This window comes from Varanus komodoensis, unplaced genomic scaffold, assembly GCF_004798865.1.
Source record: "Varanus komodoensis strain SLA01 unplaced genomic scaffold, ASM479886v1 scaffold47, whole genome shotgun sequence".
In the NCBI taxonomy this organism is placed as follows: domain Eukaryota; kingdom Metazoa; phylum Chordata; class Lepidosauria; order Squamata; family Varanidae; genus Varanus; species Varanus komodoensis.
Window position 1 is genome coordinate 7,883,447 of NW_025336045.1, and position 17,296 is coordinate 7,900,742.

The 17,296-nt window shown below is 44.7% G+C and overlaps 1 protein-coding gene across 8 annotated transcripts in view; it reads right to left on the bottom strand.

Annotated features, from left to right (window-relative positions):
- Positions 1 to 1,286: 1,286 nt before the first annotated feature.
- The window catches only part of RCBTB1 (RCC1 and BTB domain containing protein 1), a 55,842-nt gene continuing 39,832 nt past the window's right edge, over positions 1,287 to 17,296 (bottom strand). The window contains exons 12-14 of one of the 8 annotated variants that reach the window (XM_044445103.1): positions 6,541 to 6,653; positions 3,307 to 5,150; positions 1,906 to 1,970 (exon numbers count right to left, since the gene is read on the bottom strand). In XM_044445103.1, coding sequence (XP_044301038.1) covers positions 6,645 to 6,653 — 9 coding nt within the window. In that variant the 3' untranslated portion in view covers positions 1,906 to 1,970; positions 3,307 to 5,150; positions 6,541 to 6,644. Of the gene's footprint in view, positions 1,971 to 3,306; positions 5,151 to 6,540; positions 6,654 to 16,335; positions 16,364 to 17,296 lie in introns of those variants that run through there. The other 7 variants (XM_044445104.1, XM_044445100.1, XM_044445098.1 and 4 more) reach the window with 7 other exon arrangements.

The window sequence follows — 17,296 nt, forward strand, 5'->3', positions numbered from 1 at the left end:
GTGGCCTGGGGCACAGGTGGCATTGCTGGGACATTGGCACCAGGGGACTCCAGCACCAGGACCGCGGGCATCGCATTCAGGGATGCCTCAGGGTCCAAGGTTTCCGGGTTGCCTCCACGGCCGAGGGAGCAGGCTCCCTTGCGGTGCAGCGCTTTCACCTTTTCACCAGCACCACGGTGCCAGAGGGGCCCTCTCCCAGCGACGCTGCCCTCCTCCTCGCCCTGAGGGGCTTGGAGGGGCCTTCCTGGTGGGGCGGGGGAGAGGGAGAAAGAGAGACAGGTGGTAGGCATCTCTCTGCAGGTGAAAGATGAAAGGCATGAAAGAAAAGAATATTTATTTAAGAGGAAGACAAAATGGTGAACTGGTAAGTAGAGCGAGTGGAAGGATCCAATCCGAGGCAAGCTCGAAGTGCGGTCGAAAAGGAACTGAGGGAACTGGGTGGGAGCCACCTCCTGTATACTGCCTGCACAAGGGGCGGGCCCGGCTCCCGCCCACTCCATGGCGCGGAGCTTTGGAAGTTTTTCTCTGATCAAGGCCTTGTGCTTTGCATCAAGCCCATTTGTGTGTTTGGCACAGAGACCACGAAGAAGAACACAGAGTAGAAAGAGCAGATTCATCCTTTGTTCCTTCAGAGAACCAATGGGTTCAGTTTACCAGAAAGGAGATATTAACTAAACATCAAGATAGAGAGGTTGGCCTTGCTGACAATCGCCTTCAAAAGTAGTTGATTCTCCTTTATTAGAAGATGCTGTTATAGTGGGTTTCCTGCACTAGCAGGGCTTTACAACTCTGGGAAGGCAACAGGAGTATAGGAGTCAGATACTTTCTTTGTTGTAAGTTTCTTAATTCATTTAACAGATATGAGCAGCACTGGAATCCAAGCTTGCAGCTTCAGAGAGAGAGAAGAAATATCTAACATGAAATCAGACATGAATACATCATTCTAAAGAACCAGCTACCACTAAAGGCAGACAAATCTATACAGTCAAGTTTGGTGTTATTAAGGATTTTCATTGTTTTATCTTCTCCTTCAGAGTAGTGAAAAAGTTACTACCTACATACTTCACCCTCCACCTCTTTTGGGGCAAGGCTCTCAAAATGAAACAGTATGGCACAGATCTTTGTGGACTAAACAGCAATCCCCACTATACCACTCATTAGAAACTGTCCGTTCCACAAATCATTCTTCTTGAATAAAACCCTAACCCTAACCTTCTCCCAATTTTGACAGAGTGTGTGTCAAAAGTGGCATAGGAGCAATTCTTTAATTGTAATCAGATATGAAATGCTAATATAATCAGTTCTTTATTTTTAAACTTACACTTGTACAGAATCAAATACATTTAATTATTTCACAGAGATTTAATGTCCTTCACATTAAAGTCATGAAAATATCTTCCAAATACATGCAGACAGGACTGAAATAGATAAAAAATACTTCAGCGTTCTCCACTTCCACATAATGCCATGTGGTGAAGCTTCTTAGTCCCAGCTGTTTTAAGAGTCCTTGAAATGTATGTCAAGTAGTATCATAGCGGTGATCTTGAACAGGTTAGCAGGCTTCAGCATCTAGCATCAAAATAATCACCTTTGCTTACTACATTCTCCTTCAGTTCCTACCTTCTTGTTACCTCTCCTTATTTGTTCCAACCAGTAAATTCTTCCAACTCTCTTGAACAAAAAAATCCAAATAAAAGACCTCACTTGGAGCTCTTTTAAAAGCACAGCTAAAGGACAGCATATGACAAAACTCACTGACAGTATGAGACACATGCATGAATTCATATTAGCTATGACTGTACACCATTCAATACAAACAGCTACATTTTTCAGTTCTTAAAGGCTCCGTATTTACTGGCTTTAGCAATGAATTCCTTTAGCAGAGAACCATCCATTTGCCAAAAGGCTGCCGTTTGGGTGACTTCAGTCAAATGATTGACACAAAACTTAAAGCAGAACTCTTCTAAGTCCTAGGCACAAAACAAAATGACTTTTATTAACTTTATTGATATTCAAGATGTTTTTAAAATTGAAAGCACTAATTCTCACCAATGTTGAAAGATAGCATTAAAATGTTACAAGTTAGGACTGGCTCATTTCTAGCCAGCCACAAACCATCAGATATGAGAGTATTTACTCACTAATATGTCATGAAATCTGTTTTCACATGTATGGAAGTATGATTTTGTATAGTAGCTAAATTTTTATACAAAGGTATATTTGCAAGGGTTTAAAAATTAATCTGAGTGATTACTTTCTAATTAGGCATAGATGAAATAGCTGATTTTAGTTTTCTATTTTACTCATTTAAGTTTATTCTGCCCCATTTCTCCATCATGTGGCATCTTTTAAAGAAAATATTTACATGAAAATTTGTATGTATTTTTGTGCACCCTTCCCCTACCTAATGCACAATTTTTCATATGCATTTTTGAACATCATTGTAAAATTCTGGAAAGTACAACTAATGTTTTGCAGAAGTTCTTATTAAAATGCAAACTGAACAACATTCTTGCCCATCTCTGTTTCTAACTATTTAATATTAAAGTTATAATTTATCTTTTCTATGAATTACATATAGCTTTCCGGTAAAATGTATATTCAGTACACATTCACACTCAGACCTACAACATACAGCAATCATGTATTACCATCATTACTATAGCTTAAGTGCCTCCACCCTCTCCCTTGCCCGCCACTTCAAAATATAGACTGGCCCAGCTTTTATGATACCAAGAGGATTAAGTTTTGGTGGCTGATCAACCAGCTCTGTGCATGTCACTTGCATGCTGGCTAATTAAGCCTGGCAGGCACAGGTTGCTGTGCTGCATGAAACTGGGACAAGTGGCTGGCTGAGGTGGCTGACAAACCACCCAGAACCCACTGCTCGCTTTAGGGTGGTTTGTTACCCACTCCCAGGAGGCATCTTCACCAGTTTTGGATAAAAGGCTGCAGCCTGAATCAGCAACTCACCATTGCTATAGTGATCATATGAACAATTAAGTTAGAACTTGCATTTTCTGCAAGTTGTCTGTTGGAGAATCTAATTAGCTATTAAGTCTATTTTGCCCTCTGCTAGCTAGGAAGAAAAAATAATTTCAATTAACTTTCCTTTTTTTCTAGGAGGTATGTGCGTGAGATGGAGGTTACTACTCTGTTTTCCTATGTATGCCTCTCTTTTCTTGCTTAGATTGCTTACACAGTTCAATAAGGCCCTTACAGTTCTTGCAAAATTCTTACTTAAATCACCATTTCAACTCCCGTAATTACAATTTGCAATTTATTTTACTTTTCCAGTAACTTTACCTGTAAAAGCCTGTTTTGGAAGTGTCTGAATTCCTCCACAAATTTTGCAGTGCTGCATCTCATGAAGTCAATATAGTTAAGTCACCGTGGAATGCTCCCTTTTAAAATTTCATCTGCTTTTTTCATTTGAATCCTGGGTGTATCTTATTAAAAATCCCTGAGCTATGAAATCTGAAGTGATTAGGCTGATTACATTTAAGTCTTCATTCTTTTTCTCACGTGTGTCTTTCTGAAATTCTCAGTTTATACTATTTGCAATTTTTGAAACAAAATTGCTGTTCATTCTGCATATATTCTTAATATTATATTTTATATCAGCCAATGACCGTTGCTCTTTGGACAGTTCAGAACATCAGATAAAATACAGCAAAAATATAACATAGACTACAAAATAATAAAAGCTCATTAAACTAAGTATACAATGTAAAACTCATATTTAAAAACACATTTCAAAAGCTGCAATGGCTTACACAAATTGAATCACAAGGCCTCTCAAACAGTTGGTACAATACTCCCAATATAATAATTAAATGACCTATCATAGAGGACAACCCTAATCTGCCACCAAAAAGATATTAGGACTAGTACCAGGTGGGCCTCAATGGGAAGGCTGTAGTATAAATGGGGAGCCACCACTGAGAAGACGTAATCTTGAGGCACACTCCTTCTCCCAAGTGAACATGGTGTTCAGAGTTCCTTTTCACAAGGTTTCATTGTTACACGTCCTCACTGTCAAACATCTCTGATTTCACCCATACTAAAGCATTGAGTCCTCCCCTTAATCTTCATCCCATTTAAGAGACTTTCTCTGTTGCTGGCAGGGCACTGGAACCCTGCACCTGTCTCCACCCCTCTGGTAGCTCTGACTACTGAATCTCCCGCCCGTGCTGCCTCCCAGCAATCGGCAACACCTCCCTGGGCAGCAGACCCTGAACTTGCCTTCCTTTCTCCCATGAGCAGACCAGAGCTCTGGTCATCTTCTGCCCCAGGCTCTGCCCCAGCTGGGCTCTCTCCATTCCAGCCCAGTTGGGGCAACAGGGCTTGAACGGTACACATTCCCTGGCCTTGATCTGATATTGTCATTTGCTGACATTCCAAAACTGCTTCATCTTCACTGTCTGGATTCCAATTCCCATTGAATCTATCAACAGGCCATGGTCCTTCTGGCTGCTTTTCCCCATGTGTGAGCACAACAGCCCCTCCTTGTTGCCACCAACTGAGCCTTCCTTTGGAGATGGCACTCGGGGAAAGCCCCAGATACTGGATATAGGGTCTAGATCAGACAACTGTAGCTGATAGAAGTGTTCTGTCAGGTATTGTTGTCCCAAGCCATGTAGAGCATCACTGCTTCGATGGGGCTTGAAAGTCTGCTGGCAGCCAATGCAGGCAGGCCAGGGTAGGTGTCATGCATTTGCATCTTCTGGTCTCAGCTATTAATCTGGCTGCCACATTCTGCATGCACTGCAGCTTCTGAGCAATCTTCAAGGGCAGTCCCATGTAAAGTGCATTATACTAACCTAGTCTAGAGACTATGGGAACACTGATGACTGAAATCAAACTATCCCTGTCCAGGTAGGGGCACAGGTGAGCCACTAGATGAAGTTGGTAGAAGGCACTCAGTGCCACTGAGACCACCTGGCCATCAAGTGACAAAGACATCTAAAGGATTTCTCCAAGCTATGAACCTGCTCCTTCAAGGGGAGTGCAACCCTGTCTAGAACAAGTTGAATTCCCTCCATCTGATCAGAAGAACCACCTGGAAATAGCTTTTGGATTAAGCTTCAGTTCGTTGGCCCTCATCCATTCCACTGCTGCAGTCAGGCACTGGTTAGCAGCCTCACCTGCTGAGAATGAAAAAGTATAGCATGCCATCAGTGTACTGATGACACATGCTCCAAAACTCTGAACGACTCTCCTCAGTGGTTTCGTGTAGATGTTAAAACAGCATTGGAGACAAGACCCCACACTGGAGAGTCCAAGAGGCTGAGTAATATCCCCCAAGCACCATACGGTGAAGCTGGCTCTCCAAGTGGGAGTGGAACTACTGCAGTGCAGTACCCTGCACTCCCAGATCAGCCAGCTGCCCCAGAAAGAGGTCATCGTCGATGCTACTGAAAGCCACCAAGCGATCCAGTAGCACCAACAGAGTCCCAGTCCCCGCCTCTCATCATGCACGGCAGAACAGCCAGACCACATCCTGCCTGGTGGAATCGGTCAGCTGTGGCGGTAGAAAGACCATGATATCCTGCTGCCATCTCCTCTATGCACAGCGTCCCTTCAGAGTGGCAACGGGCACTAGCAAGCAGGCTACCATCTCACAGCTGGGCAGCCCCTCTGCAATTATGTGACCTTTTGGCTGCGCCATGCCAGGCATCAGCCACCTACATTATGAGAGCAGCCTCTTCCACACCTGCCCCCATGCTCAGTCAGTCTTACCAGTGCCTGCCTAACTCCATCTGTTCCTCTGGTGAGCCTGTTCAATCTCTGCTGCTGAAATGGCGTTATTATTATTATTGCTGCCATCAGCACTCCCTGGCTGCTACCATTATGGTCCACCACACAGAAGAGAGCTCACAGGGCTTCAAGTAGCCCTTTATTGCGATTTTACGTCACTATGTATCCACCAGGAGTAAAACAGCAAATAACGCTGTACCACCAAGAGCCAAAGTAGGCACACCCAAATACTCTCTAAAAATAGCTGCCATCAGAGGTGCAGCAAGTCACAGAGGACAAGTAACCTGCCTCAGAGTTTGAGTAAAAGTCAGATGTGGGGCCTGAGCCTCAATGCATCAAACAATGCCTTTGAATCCATAGCTTTCAAGATCAAGAGAAATCTATTTCAAAGAAGGCAAACGTTTTCCCCTAAGTTCTTTTACTTACCACCATAAGCACGTGTGACCTCACACAGAGCTCATGGATCTATCCTACATGCAGACACATATACGTCCCTTACTTCTCACTGCAAGCACATTAAAAACACATTCTTCTTTAGGATATCTCCAAAAGCCTCCCCTATATCCCTCACTCTCACCCTCTCTCACATATACAGACAGACAGCCCCCATCCATACAGACATATAAGTACAGCGCTCTCCCCCAGTCCCCTAAATGGCTACCAACTGGCTTCCCAAGGCCCCAGTCTTCCTTCTGCTCTGCCCTTCCCCTCGGCACTCATGGCACTCATGCCAGCTCCCTGGCTTCCTTGGCTGCACTTCCTACCCCTGCCCCAGCTTACCAGACAGAAGTGTCAGGATTCCCTTTTTCTTTCTATTCTTTTCTTGTGGGTGCACTGAGGAAGGAAGGAAGTATCAGCTTGCAGCCACCCTTTGCCTTCATTCCCTAGGAATCCTATGGGAAATTGAGAGGGTAACAGCTAGATGCCTTCACTCTGAAAAAATCCCAGTGGTCGGCAAGGAAATGTGTTCATTTGTATTTATTTTTTTAAAAGGGAAGTAGGCAGGCAGCAGGTGCCAAGAAAGATGTTTGAGAACACACTGAAGTCCATAAATACCACATCTCTTACTGTGCAACACAGCTGGGCCACCTGATATAAAGAACCCTCCAGTATTGCCTATGAGCTCAACCTAAATCCATGCCTTCCTGCTTGAACATACTGCAATTTTGGATGGGAGGGGGCATTTCAGAAAGAGCAGAAAAACGAAAGGGAAAGATATACTAGGCAGCTGTGGTCCAGTGGAGGGGTGCACTGAGAGTAATTTTACAAAATATATGTTTTTTATGATTTTTGTATTTGTAATTTTAAAAAATAATTTAAAAACACAAACAGAACTGAGGCTGCACTGCTCTTCTTCTCGGTTCCCCTTTTCTGCTGCCGTCAATTTTCCCAGAATACCACCCTCCTCCCTTCCCCCATGTGTGTGTGTGGCTTAGCCATGAGACTGGCACAAATACTAGAGGTAATATGAACTCCTAAACAATGTATTAAAAGGACACTTTGTACATGGGGAATTAAATACTAATAATTACTAATACTCATATTGGGACTTTCATAAGAATGACTGCTGACATGTCTTACTGAACGCAGAGTAAAGGTCCCACCCCAGCTTTTCTTCACCTAGATATGCCTGCTGAGTTACAATTTTACTGATCTACTTGGGCTTCACTGTGCTGCTTGGTTCCACGGCAAAGGGTTGTTCTGTACTTTAAAGGTGTGCACTGCATTAACCACTGCAGCAACACCGACTTCTTTTCTTCTGCTGGCCATTTATCATGCTACCAACTCAGCGATGTTCTCAAGCTTTGCCACGCTGATCAATTCCACTGCAAAGGTATTCTTGCCAGTCAACTGAGGCAAGAGCGACTCATGCCTATGCAGAGCACAAAAGGTCCCCCTCGTAAGCTCTCATCCCAGTTTTCCTTCTGTTGAATCACAAAAGATGCCCCTGGAAATGGGTGCCCCACTAGAACAACAGGCCTTACCCCAGCTTTCTTCGGCTGCACATGCACCTCCTAGACATGCTCGGCTTTCCTACTAAGTTATGCTGGTAGCAGGATTTCCAGTCCTTAAAACAATTCTAGCACATCGAGTGGCTCAAACGTTTTCCTAATGTGCTTGGCACAAACTTGATACACCCACACCTTGCAGCACTAATACTCGGTATACGCTTTAATGGTTCCTGTAACGTTGCTTTCAGACAGTCAAGGTGCAACTCATTATGAGAGCCAAAACCATTCAGAAGATGAATCGCGGCCTGCACAGACTGACTCCTTCCGCAGGTTCTCCACCTAAACACGCTCATCTGTTTCCTACTGCACTGTCAAACTTTGTAAGCAAAAACCCTGCTCGGTTGCACTTGGGTGTTTGCTCTTGCTGACCAACATCATGCTGCCCAACCACTTAGGCCAGGGGTACAGAATCTCAGGCTCAGTAGCCAAGTCCTTCTGGGGTCCCAATGCATCCAGATTCTCCCAGGCACCACCAGTCACTGATCAGTTACTCGTTTCCCAGATTTCGTGCCATTCCTCCACATTCTAAAAAGGTTGGAATGCTACTCCCAAGGCTTAGTTGCTGTTGCTAGTTGTGAAGTCGCATCCGACCCATCGCGACCTCATGAACAACATTCCGCCAGGCCTTCCTGTCCTCCACCATCACCCGGGGTCCACTTAAGCTCACACCAGCTGCTTCAGTGACTCCATCTAGTCACCTCATCCTCTGCCCTACCCTTCTCCATTTGCCATCAATCATTCCCAGCATTAGGGTCTTCTCCAGTGAGTCCTTCCTTCTCATTAGGTGGCCAAAATATTTGAGTTTCATCTTCAGGATCTGGCCTTCTATAGAGCAGTCAGGGTTGATCTCCTCTAAGACTGACCGGTTTGATCACCTAGCGGTCCAAGGGACTCGCAGGAGTATTCTTCAGCACCACAATTCAAAGGATTCTTCGACACTCAGCCTTCCTTAAGATCCAGCTTTCACAGCCACACATCGCAAAGGCTTAGTTACTGGAAGAAAAAGCTTTAAACTGAACTATGCTGCTAGGTATCATGTTTGGACCTGTCCCTTTTTGCCTAAACCACTGCACACCACTGGAAAGTACAACCCTGAAATCTCCAAAATGGCGTGCAGCCCCAGCCCAGGGGTGCTTGCATCTGGTACTGCCACCTATCTCTGCTGGCATCCACCATCACTGCCTCTGCTTCCTTGCATCCTCTGCCTGAGGCTGCTCAACTAACTACTCTCTTAACACGGGCCCATCCCAAAGATGCTGCTTAGCAGTAAACTCTTGCTCACACTGAGAGGACCATGCTTACCTGGCCTGGGCACTGCTCCAGCCTCTTCAAGTTGGGTTCTTCGACACTGTCTACCTCTATATGTGGCTTCCTCTTCCACCACCTTCCTCTTCCTCGACCTGCCAGCTACTATTAGTGCAACAGCTGCTCTCTTGCTGCAGACATCCTGCTAGCTTGAGCTGGCAAGCTCCACTCTGCTGCCCAAATATGGCCTCCTGCTTGCCATGACCGCATCCATCTGCTTGGAGGCCCCTTGCATAGCTGCCTGTACCCAGCTACTTCTGTCTCTGTGACTACCTGCCGCCCGCAATCAAGCATCTACCTGCCTGAGCTGCTGTCTGCTAGCCCAGCCACCACCGCAAAGGCTGCTCTGTACTTGCAAAGGTGTGCACCGCACTGCCACCTCAGCCACACAGGCTCTTCTTCTTTTTCACTATGGAAAAGCCATCACCTGCTTTTCAAGCATCAGCCTCCCTAGCTTTTGTACCTACCACCACTGTGGAGAATGCCAGGTTGGGGAAGGCTTGCAAGGGTCTAGCTTAGAGCGAATTCTACCATTGCTGGGAGCTGGGCCGGGGGGCACCAACTCCCCACTTCAACCCATACCTCTTCTTTAGGCACTTCAGAAAACAACTCCCTCCTGCTTGAACCAAGTTCAGTCCATTTTGACTAGGTACTGAATGCAAGTCAAGGTTTGGAAAACAGGTTTCATGCATTCCATTGACTAGCGTGGGAAATCAAAAAATGGCTATAACTTAGCAGCCTCTGAGGAAGGAAATAACTTTCAAAATGCATTTGACATATTAAAGCATTTTCAGAGAATATCATCTCTTGTTTTAGCCACATTTCAGTTATTAGATTAATTACAACCCCATATGCTGATGGAACTTGTGAACGTAACATTCATAGACCTGTTATATGTAATCTTTGAGAACTCATAGAGAAAGTTGTGGCACTAGAAGACTGCCAATGGACAAAAAGCATCTTCAAAAAGCAAAAAAAAAAAAAAAAAAAAAAAAAAAAGTAGATCCAAGAAACTATATGTCAATTAGCCTGGCATTAATACTGAACAAAATTCTTGAACAGCAGTCTCTGAGCATCTGGCAAATAATGCATTTACTTGGGTGTCAGCATGAGTGTGCCAAGCCAATCTTAATTCCTTTTTTTTTTTTTTTGGATAAAGTTGTAGTTTGGTATATCATGGGGATGATCTACTAGCAAAGCATTTGACAAAGTTTCCCATGATACCCTTATTGACAAGATGGCAGAATGCAGGTTGGATCCACAGCTGATAGAGCAACTGTGCTCAGTAAGTGATACTTAATGCTTTCTGAAAAGAAATCTCAAGTACCAGAGGGCTCTTTTTCCTACATGACTTGGGTGAGGTTGTAGCAGGGTTGCTTATCAACAGAATCACAAATTTTAAAAATCTAGACAGGCTAAAACCTAAGCCTCCCTTGTTAAAGATGAAATGCATGGGTTTCATTAGAGACACAAGTATAGACCTGGGGAGATCTGGTGTGGCAACAGAGGATGTGTGTGTTTCGGTGGCTCACAAGCCTGCAATGAAATGCAGCAGCTAATAAGGCAACTGCAATCCAGGATTGTAAGTGACAGAAGCCCAGGAATACAGAGAATGAGAAAAGAGTTTTGCTCTGTTGTTATTCAGGCTGCATTTGAAGTGCTGTGTCCGGCTCTAGGAGCACAAGGAGTGGCTGGAGCACGTCCACAGAACAGCAGCCAGCCTTTCAGCGGTCTGGAAACCAAGTCTTAGGAAGAGCTGGCTGAAAGAGCTGAATATGATTAGCCTGGGGCAGAGAAGATTAAGGAGATGCAAGACAGTGGTCTTCAAATATCCGAACAGTTGCCATGCAAAAGATAGAGCAGGATTGTTGTTGCAGAGCAGAAGATTTGGCTAAATGTCAATGAGAAATTTTCTGAGAATGAGCATTGCTCAGCAATGCAGCAGATCCCCTTGTGAGATAGTGGGTTCTCCTTTGCTGGGGATATTTAAGCTATTTATCTTATTTAAGATATTTAATGGAACAAAAGCTATTGGTCCACACAAACCTGATTCCCTACAATGGCTTTTTCTGAAATTTAAGCACTATGTCCACTTACCTGATAGATATTCTGTCCACAACCACAGAACACAACCTTTCCTCCAAACCCCAGTCCTGCTTTCCCCGCTAATTCCCATCCAGAATTAAAATTAAAATACACAGCTCTCCTCAACTCTAACTTCATTTCCAGCAGAGCACAGCCCCACCTTAACCTTTCCCTTTCTTTTCAAATCTATCCAAAAAGAGCCCCCACAGCCCCCACCCCCATTTTCTTCCTTTCTGGGATGAGCAGTGCATGAATTCAGCGGAGTGCCCATCCCATCGCTGCTGACGGTGCACAACAGAGCAGTGGGAGCACCCCTGGAGTACCCCCACCCGGTAGGCCAGGTGATGCTTATGAGACCTCATTGTCTACAGGGGCTGCCAAGCAGCAGCCATGGCAGGGGGCTACCTGGCTTCATCGTTCACTGGTGACAGCAACTGCACACACAATCACTATTTTTGCACCCTTCCCCTCCGGGTCTGTTGCAGTCCCTTGAGTATAGACTCCGCTGTACATGCACATGGCTTTTTGGCACCTTCTGCAGCTCATCACTGGAAGGGAAGGCACCACCTGCTTCTTATATCCTCAAAGCAGCAGATTCCTTATCCCTATGCCTGGACCTCGAAAAAACTACCTGTGTAGCATCTCCTGGCCAGCCCTCTACCAAGTTCAACGCAGTCCCAAACACAGCAAATCTTCTTCCCACCCTCCGTGGGACACTATCTTTCCATCACTATTTCAATGCTTGCCCATTTTCTCATCTGCATGCAGCCTGGGCCTTTCTTCTTTCTGTATTCACCGCTCAGTGATCTATAGGAAGGAAGGAGCTGCTGCCACCACTCTGTCTTCTTTTCCCATTTTGCATCCCTGCAGCAGCTTCTTCGTTGCATCCAACAACGGATCCCCAGCACTATGCACCATATGTTGGCCCTTCACCAAGTAACTGCACAGTACAATAGGAGTGCATATGCAACAGTTCCTCTTGCCTTTTTAAGACAGGAAGGGAATTTTTCACATATTCTCCCCATTCCTACCAAGTTCTCTTACAGTACTCAGAGGGCCATAAAAATGCCACCAAACACCTTTTACACCATGCATGTGCCCAAGGGAATGGGTGCATGTTTGCTTTGCTGCATGTGAACACGAAAACAGAGGTATGGTTTGTGTTCATGTAGGGAGAATGAGGATGACCATGAGGGGCTTCTTCCCCAGCAGGCATGCAGGATCTCATCTTCCTTCCCAACATGAATGTGCCTCTTGGGCCAAAATAGGTGTTAAAGAAACAAAGAAAAGCATGAAAGGAGAACACACACATATGGAAGCAGGAACTAAAATAAAGAGAAGGGAAAGGAAGGTTTTAAAAATCAGTCTTCTACTCCCAGTTGTAGGAATGCTGGGGTGGGGCAAGTCAAGATTCACGGGAAGATATAGAAACAGCAGCTTCTTGTCTTGCAGAAAATGTGAACAGGGAAAATAAGTGGGCCGACAGCAAAATGTTTGTGTGGAACTTGCCTGTTTAGGATTCTAGCCAGCCAACCAGCTGCAGCATCTTCAAGGATACTCAGTTCCATTCTTCCCCCTACCCCAAATCATCCAATATATGATTCTCACTGAAAATACTTACTCTTCTCAGGCTAATTTTAAGTTACCCATACCATTATAAACACACTTAGGGATTTTCTCTTGAGGATTGTTTTTACTTCTGCCATCCTTGGCTTTCAACTGGACATGCTGATAATTATTCTTTGTTTCTGGATGGCCCCCTCTGAAGGCCACACAGCCTTCAGAGCACCTTAGTTTATGACTAGTATTTATGATTATACTAGGTTCATGACTAACACACACGTGCTCATAAAATGGCACATCATCTGGATGATCTCCAGAATTAATTCAGCAGCTTATAAACACAGTTGCCAAAGCCACTAAGAATTCAAGTAAGATTACTTTGAAAAGTTATAATGTATGCCATACACTACCTAGAAACTGTGAAGAGGGCCCTAAGGCACATGACAATGCCACATTGTACCCCAGGACTAAATCACTTTGGGGAAGGCCCCACCTGTGGGACTGAGAAGGCAGACTTTGCTGAATTTTCTGAAGGAGATGGGACTTCCCCAGAATTTATTTTCTTTCTGTCTTCTTTCCATCCGTCCATCCGTCCTTCCTTCCTTCCACTCTTCTCTATGCTGCCCCAATAGCCTAAAGGCTCTCTGGGTGGTTAAAGTCTCTTACTGCAGTGTCCTACTGATGTTTCTAATGCACCAGTTTTTGTGAGGTAGTTGTCTTGCTGCTGCAGTTGAGCTACCAGGTCATGCTAGACTGCTGGGTGACCTATGGAGAAGGAAAGCACCTACCTACCTGTCATGAACGATGCCAGCCCCATGGATGGGCTTAACTGGCTTCATTCACTTGCAGAGATTCTCTGGTGAGTAAAGAATTTGTTTCTCTCCTGAGTGCAGAGGCCAGCTAGCTCTGGGGATGTGAAAAAAACAGAACATCCCTTGATGTGCCAACGGAAACTTCTAGCCAGCCTCCTGCAAGGCTAAAGCAAATTCTGCAGAATGCATCTGCCAAAGGTGCCCTCAGTAGAAACTAGGCCATCTATCTTGTAGTTCCTGGTGGAAGTATGGACTGAGGACCAAGTGACGGGCTACCCTGCAAATCTCATCTAAGAGCACCCTCCCCCTCAGCAAGGCTGCTGAGGTCACCATGCCCCTGGCCAAATGTGCCAGGATACACACAGTTGGGACATCACTGGAGGTGTAAGCCAGGGCAATGTATTCCCATAGCCACCTGGCTAGTGAGGCCACAGATACTTTCTTTCCCCAGGAGGAGGGCCGAAATGAAATGAACAGTTGCCTCAGGGGCCTTGTTCTATCTAGACAACTTCACTGCATGCCTAGCATTCAATGAGAGCCACTCTTTTCCTTTGGGGGAAAAAAGACTGTTGACCGAAGGAAGGCTGAATTAACCTTGAGGAATTAATGAGAGACAGTGGACAACTTTGTCTTTATGAAAGGCACTCAGGCCCCTGTAAAAGGAAAGGGCTCCCAGTTCTGAGACCCTTCCAGCTGAGGTAATACTAAGAACTTAAGAATTAAAACTTTAGGAGTGCCCCCCCTGCCATTAAGGTTCAAACAGAGCCTTGGTAAGGGTGCTGAGCACTATATTTAAGCTCCAGGTGGGAAACCTACAGACTTGGAGGTGGTTTGACTAGGGCAGATGCCCTTAGGAACCTGTAATGTGAGGTTGAGTGGCCAGGAATGATCTGTTTGATTCCCCCAGGATGGAACCTAGGGCTCTCCAGGACACTGGGCCGGACACTAGAGGATAGGCCCACCTGGAAGAATAGTAGGATGTCTGGAATACCCAGGGCCACTGGGTCTCTGCCTGAGGCTTAGGCCCACTTCAGAAAGGCCCAGCCAGGTACGGTCCATAGAGCCTGCTAGCAGAGTCTCTCCTATAGGTTAAGAGCATTGGTATCACTTGATCTGGACCACAAGCCTCATCAGGACAAAATGGTCTTTTATCTTACTAAGCACCCTTGGGATGAGAGGAAGTGCTGGGAAGGCATAGGGAAAGCCAGGGGCCACCTCCTCATCAGGGCATCTGTAAACTCTGTTCCCATCAGCTGATAGCAGCTGACAAATCTGGTGAGCTTTGCATTCTGTGGTGGGGCAAAGAGGTTGGGACAATGAACACCCAACTGCTGTGAGATTTTTTTTGAAGACTTCTGGATGTAGAGCCCACTCTCCTGGGCCCACGGAAGTCCTGCTGAGCCAAATGGCTTGAAAGTTCAGGATTCCCTTCAGCTGTGAGAGCCAGGAAGTCTACCTCCCATTACAAGGCAAGAGAAACAACTGGAGACTTCTGAGGAGTCCCACCTCCTTCAGGAAGTTCAACATAGTCTGCCTTTCTGGCCCTGTAGGAAGGGCGTTCCCCAAAGCTAGCTGGCCTCCTGCACTCAGGAAAGAACTGTTCATCTTCCCACAGAATAGTGGCTCCTCACTTACTATACTATATTCATTCATATTCTAGTGATGCTAGATAGGGAAGGGAGGCCGGTGGCCACACTATACGGTTTCCGCTATAGCAGGTCCTGCCAGACAAACCTTGTGGAATTCTACGACATGGCTAGATGGAGGGGATGTTTAATCTTTTCATCAATGACATGGAAGAAGGGGTGAACAGTCTGCTGATCAAATTCGCAGATGATACTAAAACTGGGGCAGAACAGATTATGAAAATGGGCAGGAGACAACAGGATGGCATTCAATGTGGATAAGTGCAAGGTCTTGCACTTGGGGTATAGGAATGGGTGTCATAAATACAGGTTAGGGGACAAGTTGCTGGAGAGCAGCATTGTGAAAGGGATCTTGGGGTGCTGGTTGACTGCAGGCTGAACACGAATCAGCAGTGTGATGTGGTGGTCAAGAGGGCAAATGCCTCCCTTGGTTGCACAGACAGAAATGTGGCTTCTAAAATAAGAGAAACTTGTATCTTGAAGGGCATGATTTGCAAATGGGTTGGCACGCTTATATGTGGTATGAAAAGTGTAAGGTATATGGTTGTTTCTTAAATCATTATATTAGGAAATCATTAATGTTGGTGTAGGAAAAGTTAAAGACAAAACTGTACACTAAATTACCAAGATGGCTTTTGCCTATGGAAGCTCTCATATATCCAAATGCATTGAATTTTGATATGATTGTGAGATATGATATTTTGGATGATGATTGAGGATTAAAATTGAATCAAGAAATACAAGAACAAGGAATTAATATTTCTTGGTGGCACAAGGTTCAAATGCAATCAAGATATGCTAAAGACTATAGAATGTGGGGCTTTTATAAGCAGTCAACAGCATTTGATCATGTGATTCTTAAATCAGATGAGAAAATGATTAAAAGATTGTATAATTTCCTATTGGATAGGAGAATGGAAGATGAACAGGTTAAGGAAACTATGATAACGTGGGCACAAAACTTTTGGGGGGGATATAATATTGAGTTAGAGAAATGGCAAAAACTGTGGAAAAGAAATATTAAAGTAACATTAGCAACTTCATATAAAGAAATTTTGTATAAAATGTTTTATAGATGGTATTTGTCACCAAATAGGTTAGTTAAGATGTTTCCAAATAGGTCAAATGGATGTTGGAAATGTAAACACAAATCGGGTACTTTTTATCATATGTGGTGAACCTGTGATAAGGCAAAAAAGTATTGGATTAAAATACACAAATGGCTTGAGGAAATGTTACAAAAACCTCTAACATTTAAATCTGAAGTTTTCTTTTTAGGCATGGTACCTGATGAACTTAGTAAACAAGCAATGTATTTGACTCTACATGTAACTACTGCGGCGAGGATTGCATTTGCCCAACACTGGAAGAGTGAAGAACCACCTACCAATGAACTGACTCTAAAAAAGATCTTGGACTGTGCAGAAATGGACAGATTGACTTTCTCTCTGAGGGAGAAAGAAGATACACACTTCTATCAAACCGGGGACTCTTTTTATCATTGGCTAGAGAAATGGGACTATGCATAGACTTAAATATGTTTATAGTTTAACATAAAAAGAAAAAATGTGGGGGGCTGACCCAGCAGGTCTGATGTTTTCGATGATTGATGTTTTTTAGTTTCTTTTTGTTAGGTATATTAAGAATAAAACTTATTCCAAAAAAAAGTGTGGCTTCTAGATTGAGAGAGGTATTACTACCACTCTATACGACTTTGGAGCGCCCACAACTGGAATATTGTGCTCAGTTTTGGGGCCCTCATTACAGGAAGGATATAGCCAGGTTAGAGTCAGTGCAGCGTAGGGCCACAAGGTTGGTGGCTGGTTTGCAGGGGATGCCGTATGAGGCGAGACTGAGGGAATTGGGTCTCTTCAGCCTGGAGGAGACTCAGAGGTGATCTGTTGGCAACATACAGGTATGTGAGGGGGTGTCACATGGAGGTAGGTAGAGACCTATTCTCCCCTGCAGAGGAGGGCAGGATACACTCCAATGGAGCAAAGCTCAGGGAACCAAGGTTCCATTTAGATGCCAAGAAGTACTTCCTGACAGTTAGGATCCCAAAGATATGGAATGGGCTTCCATGGGAGGAGGTTGAGGCCTCATTGGTGAGGGT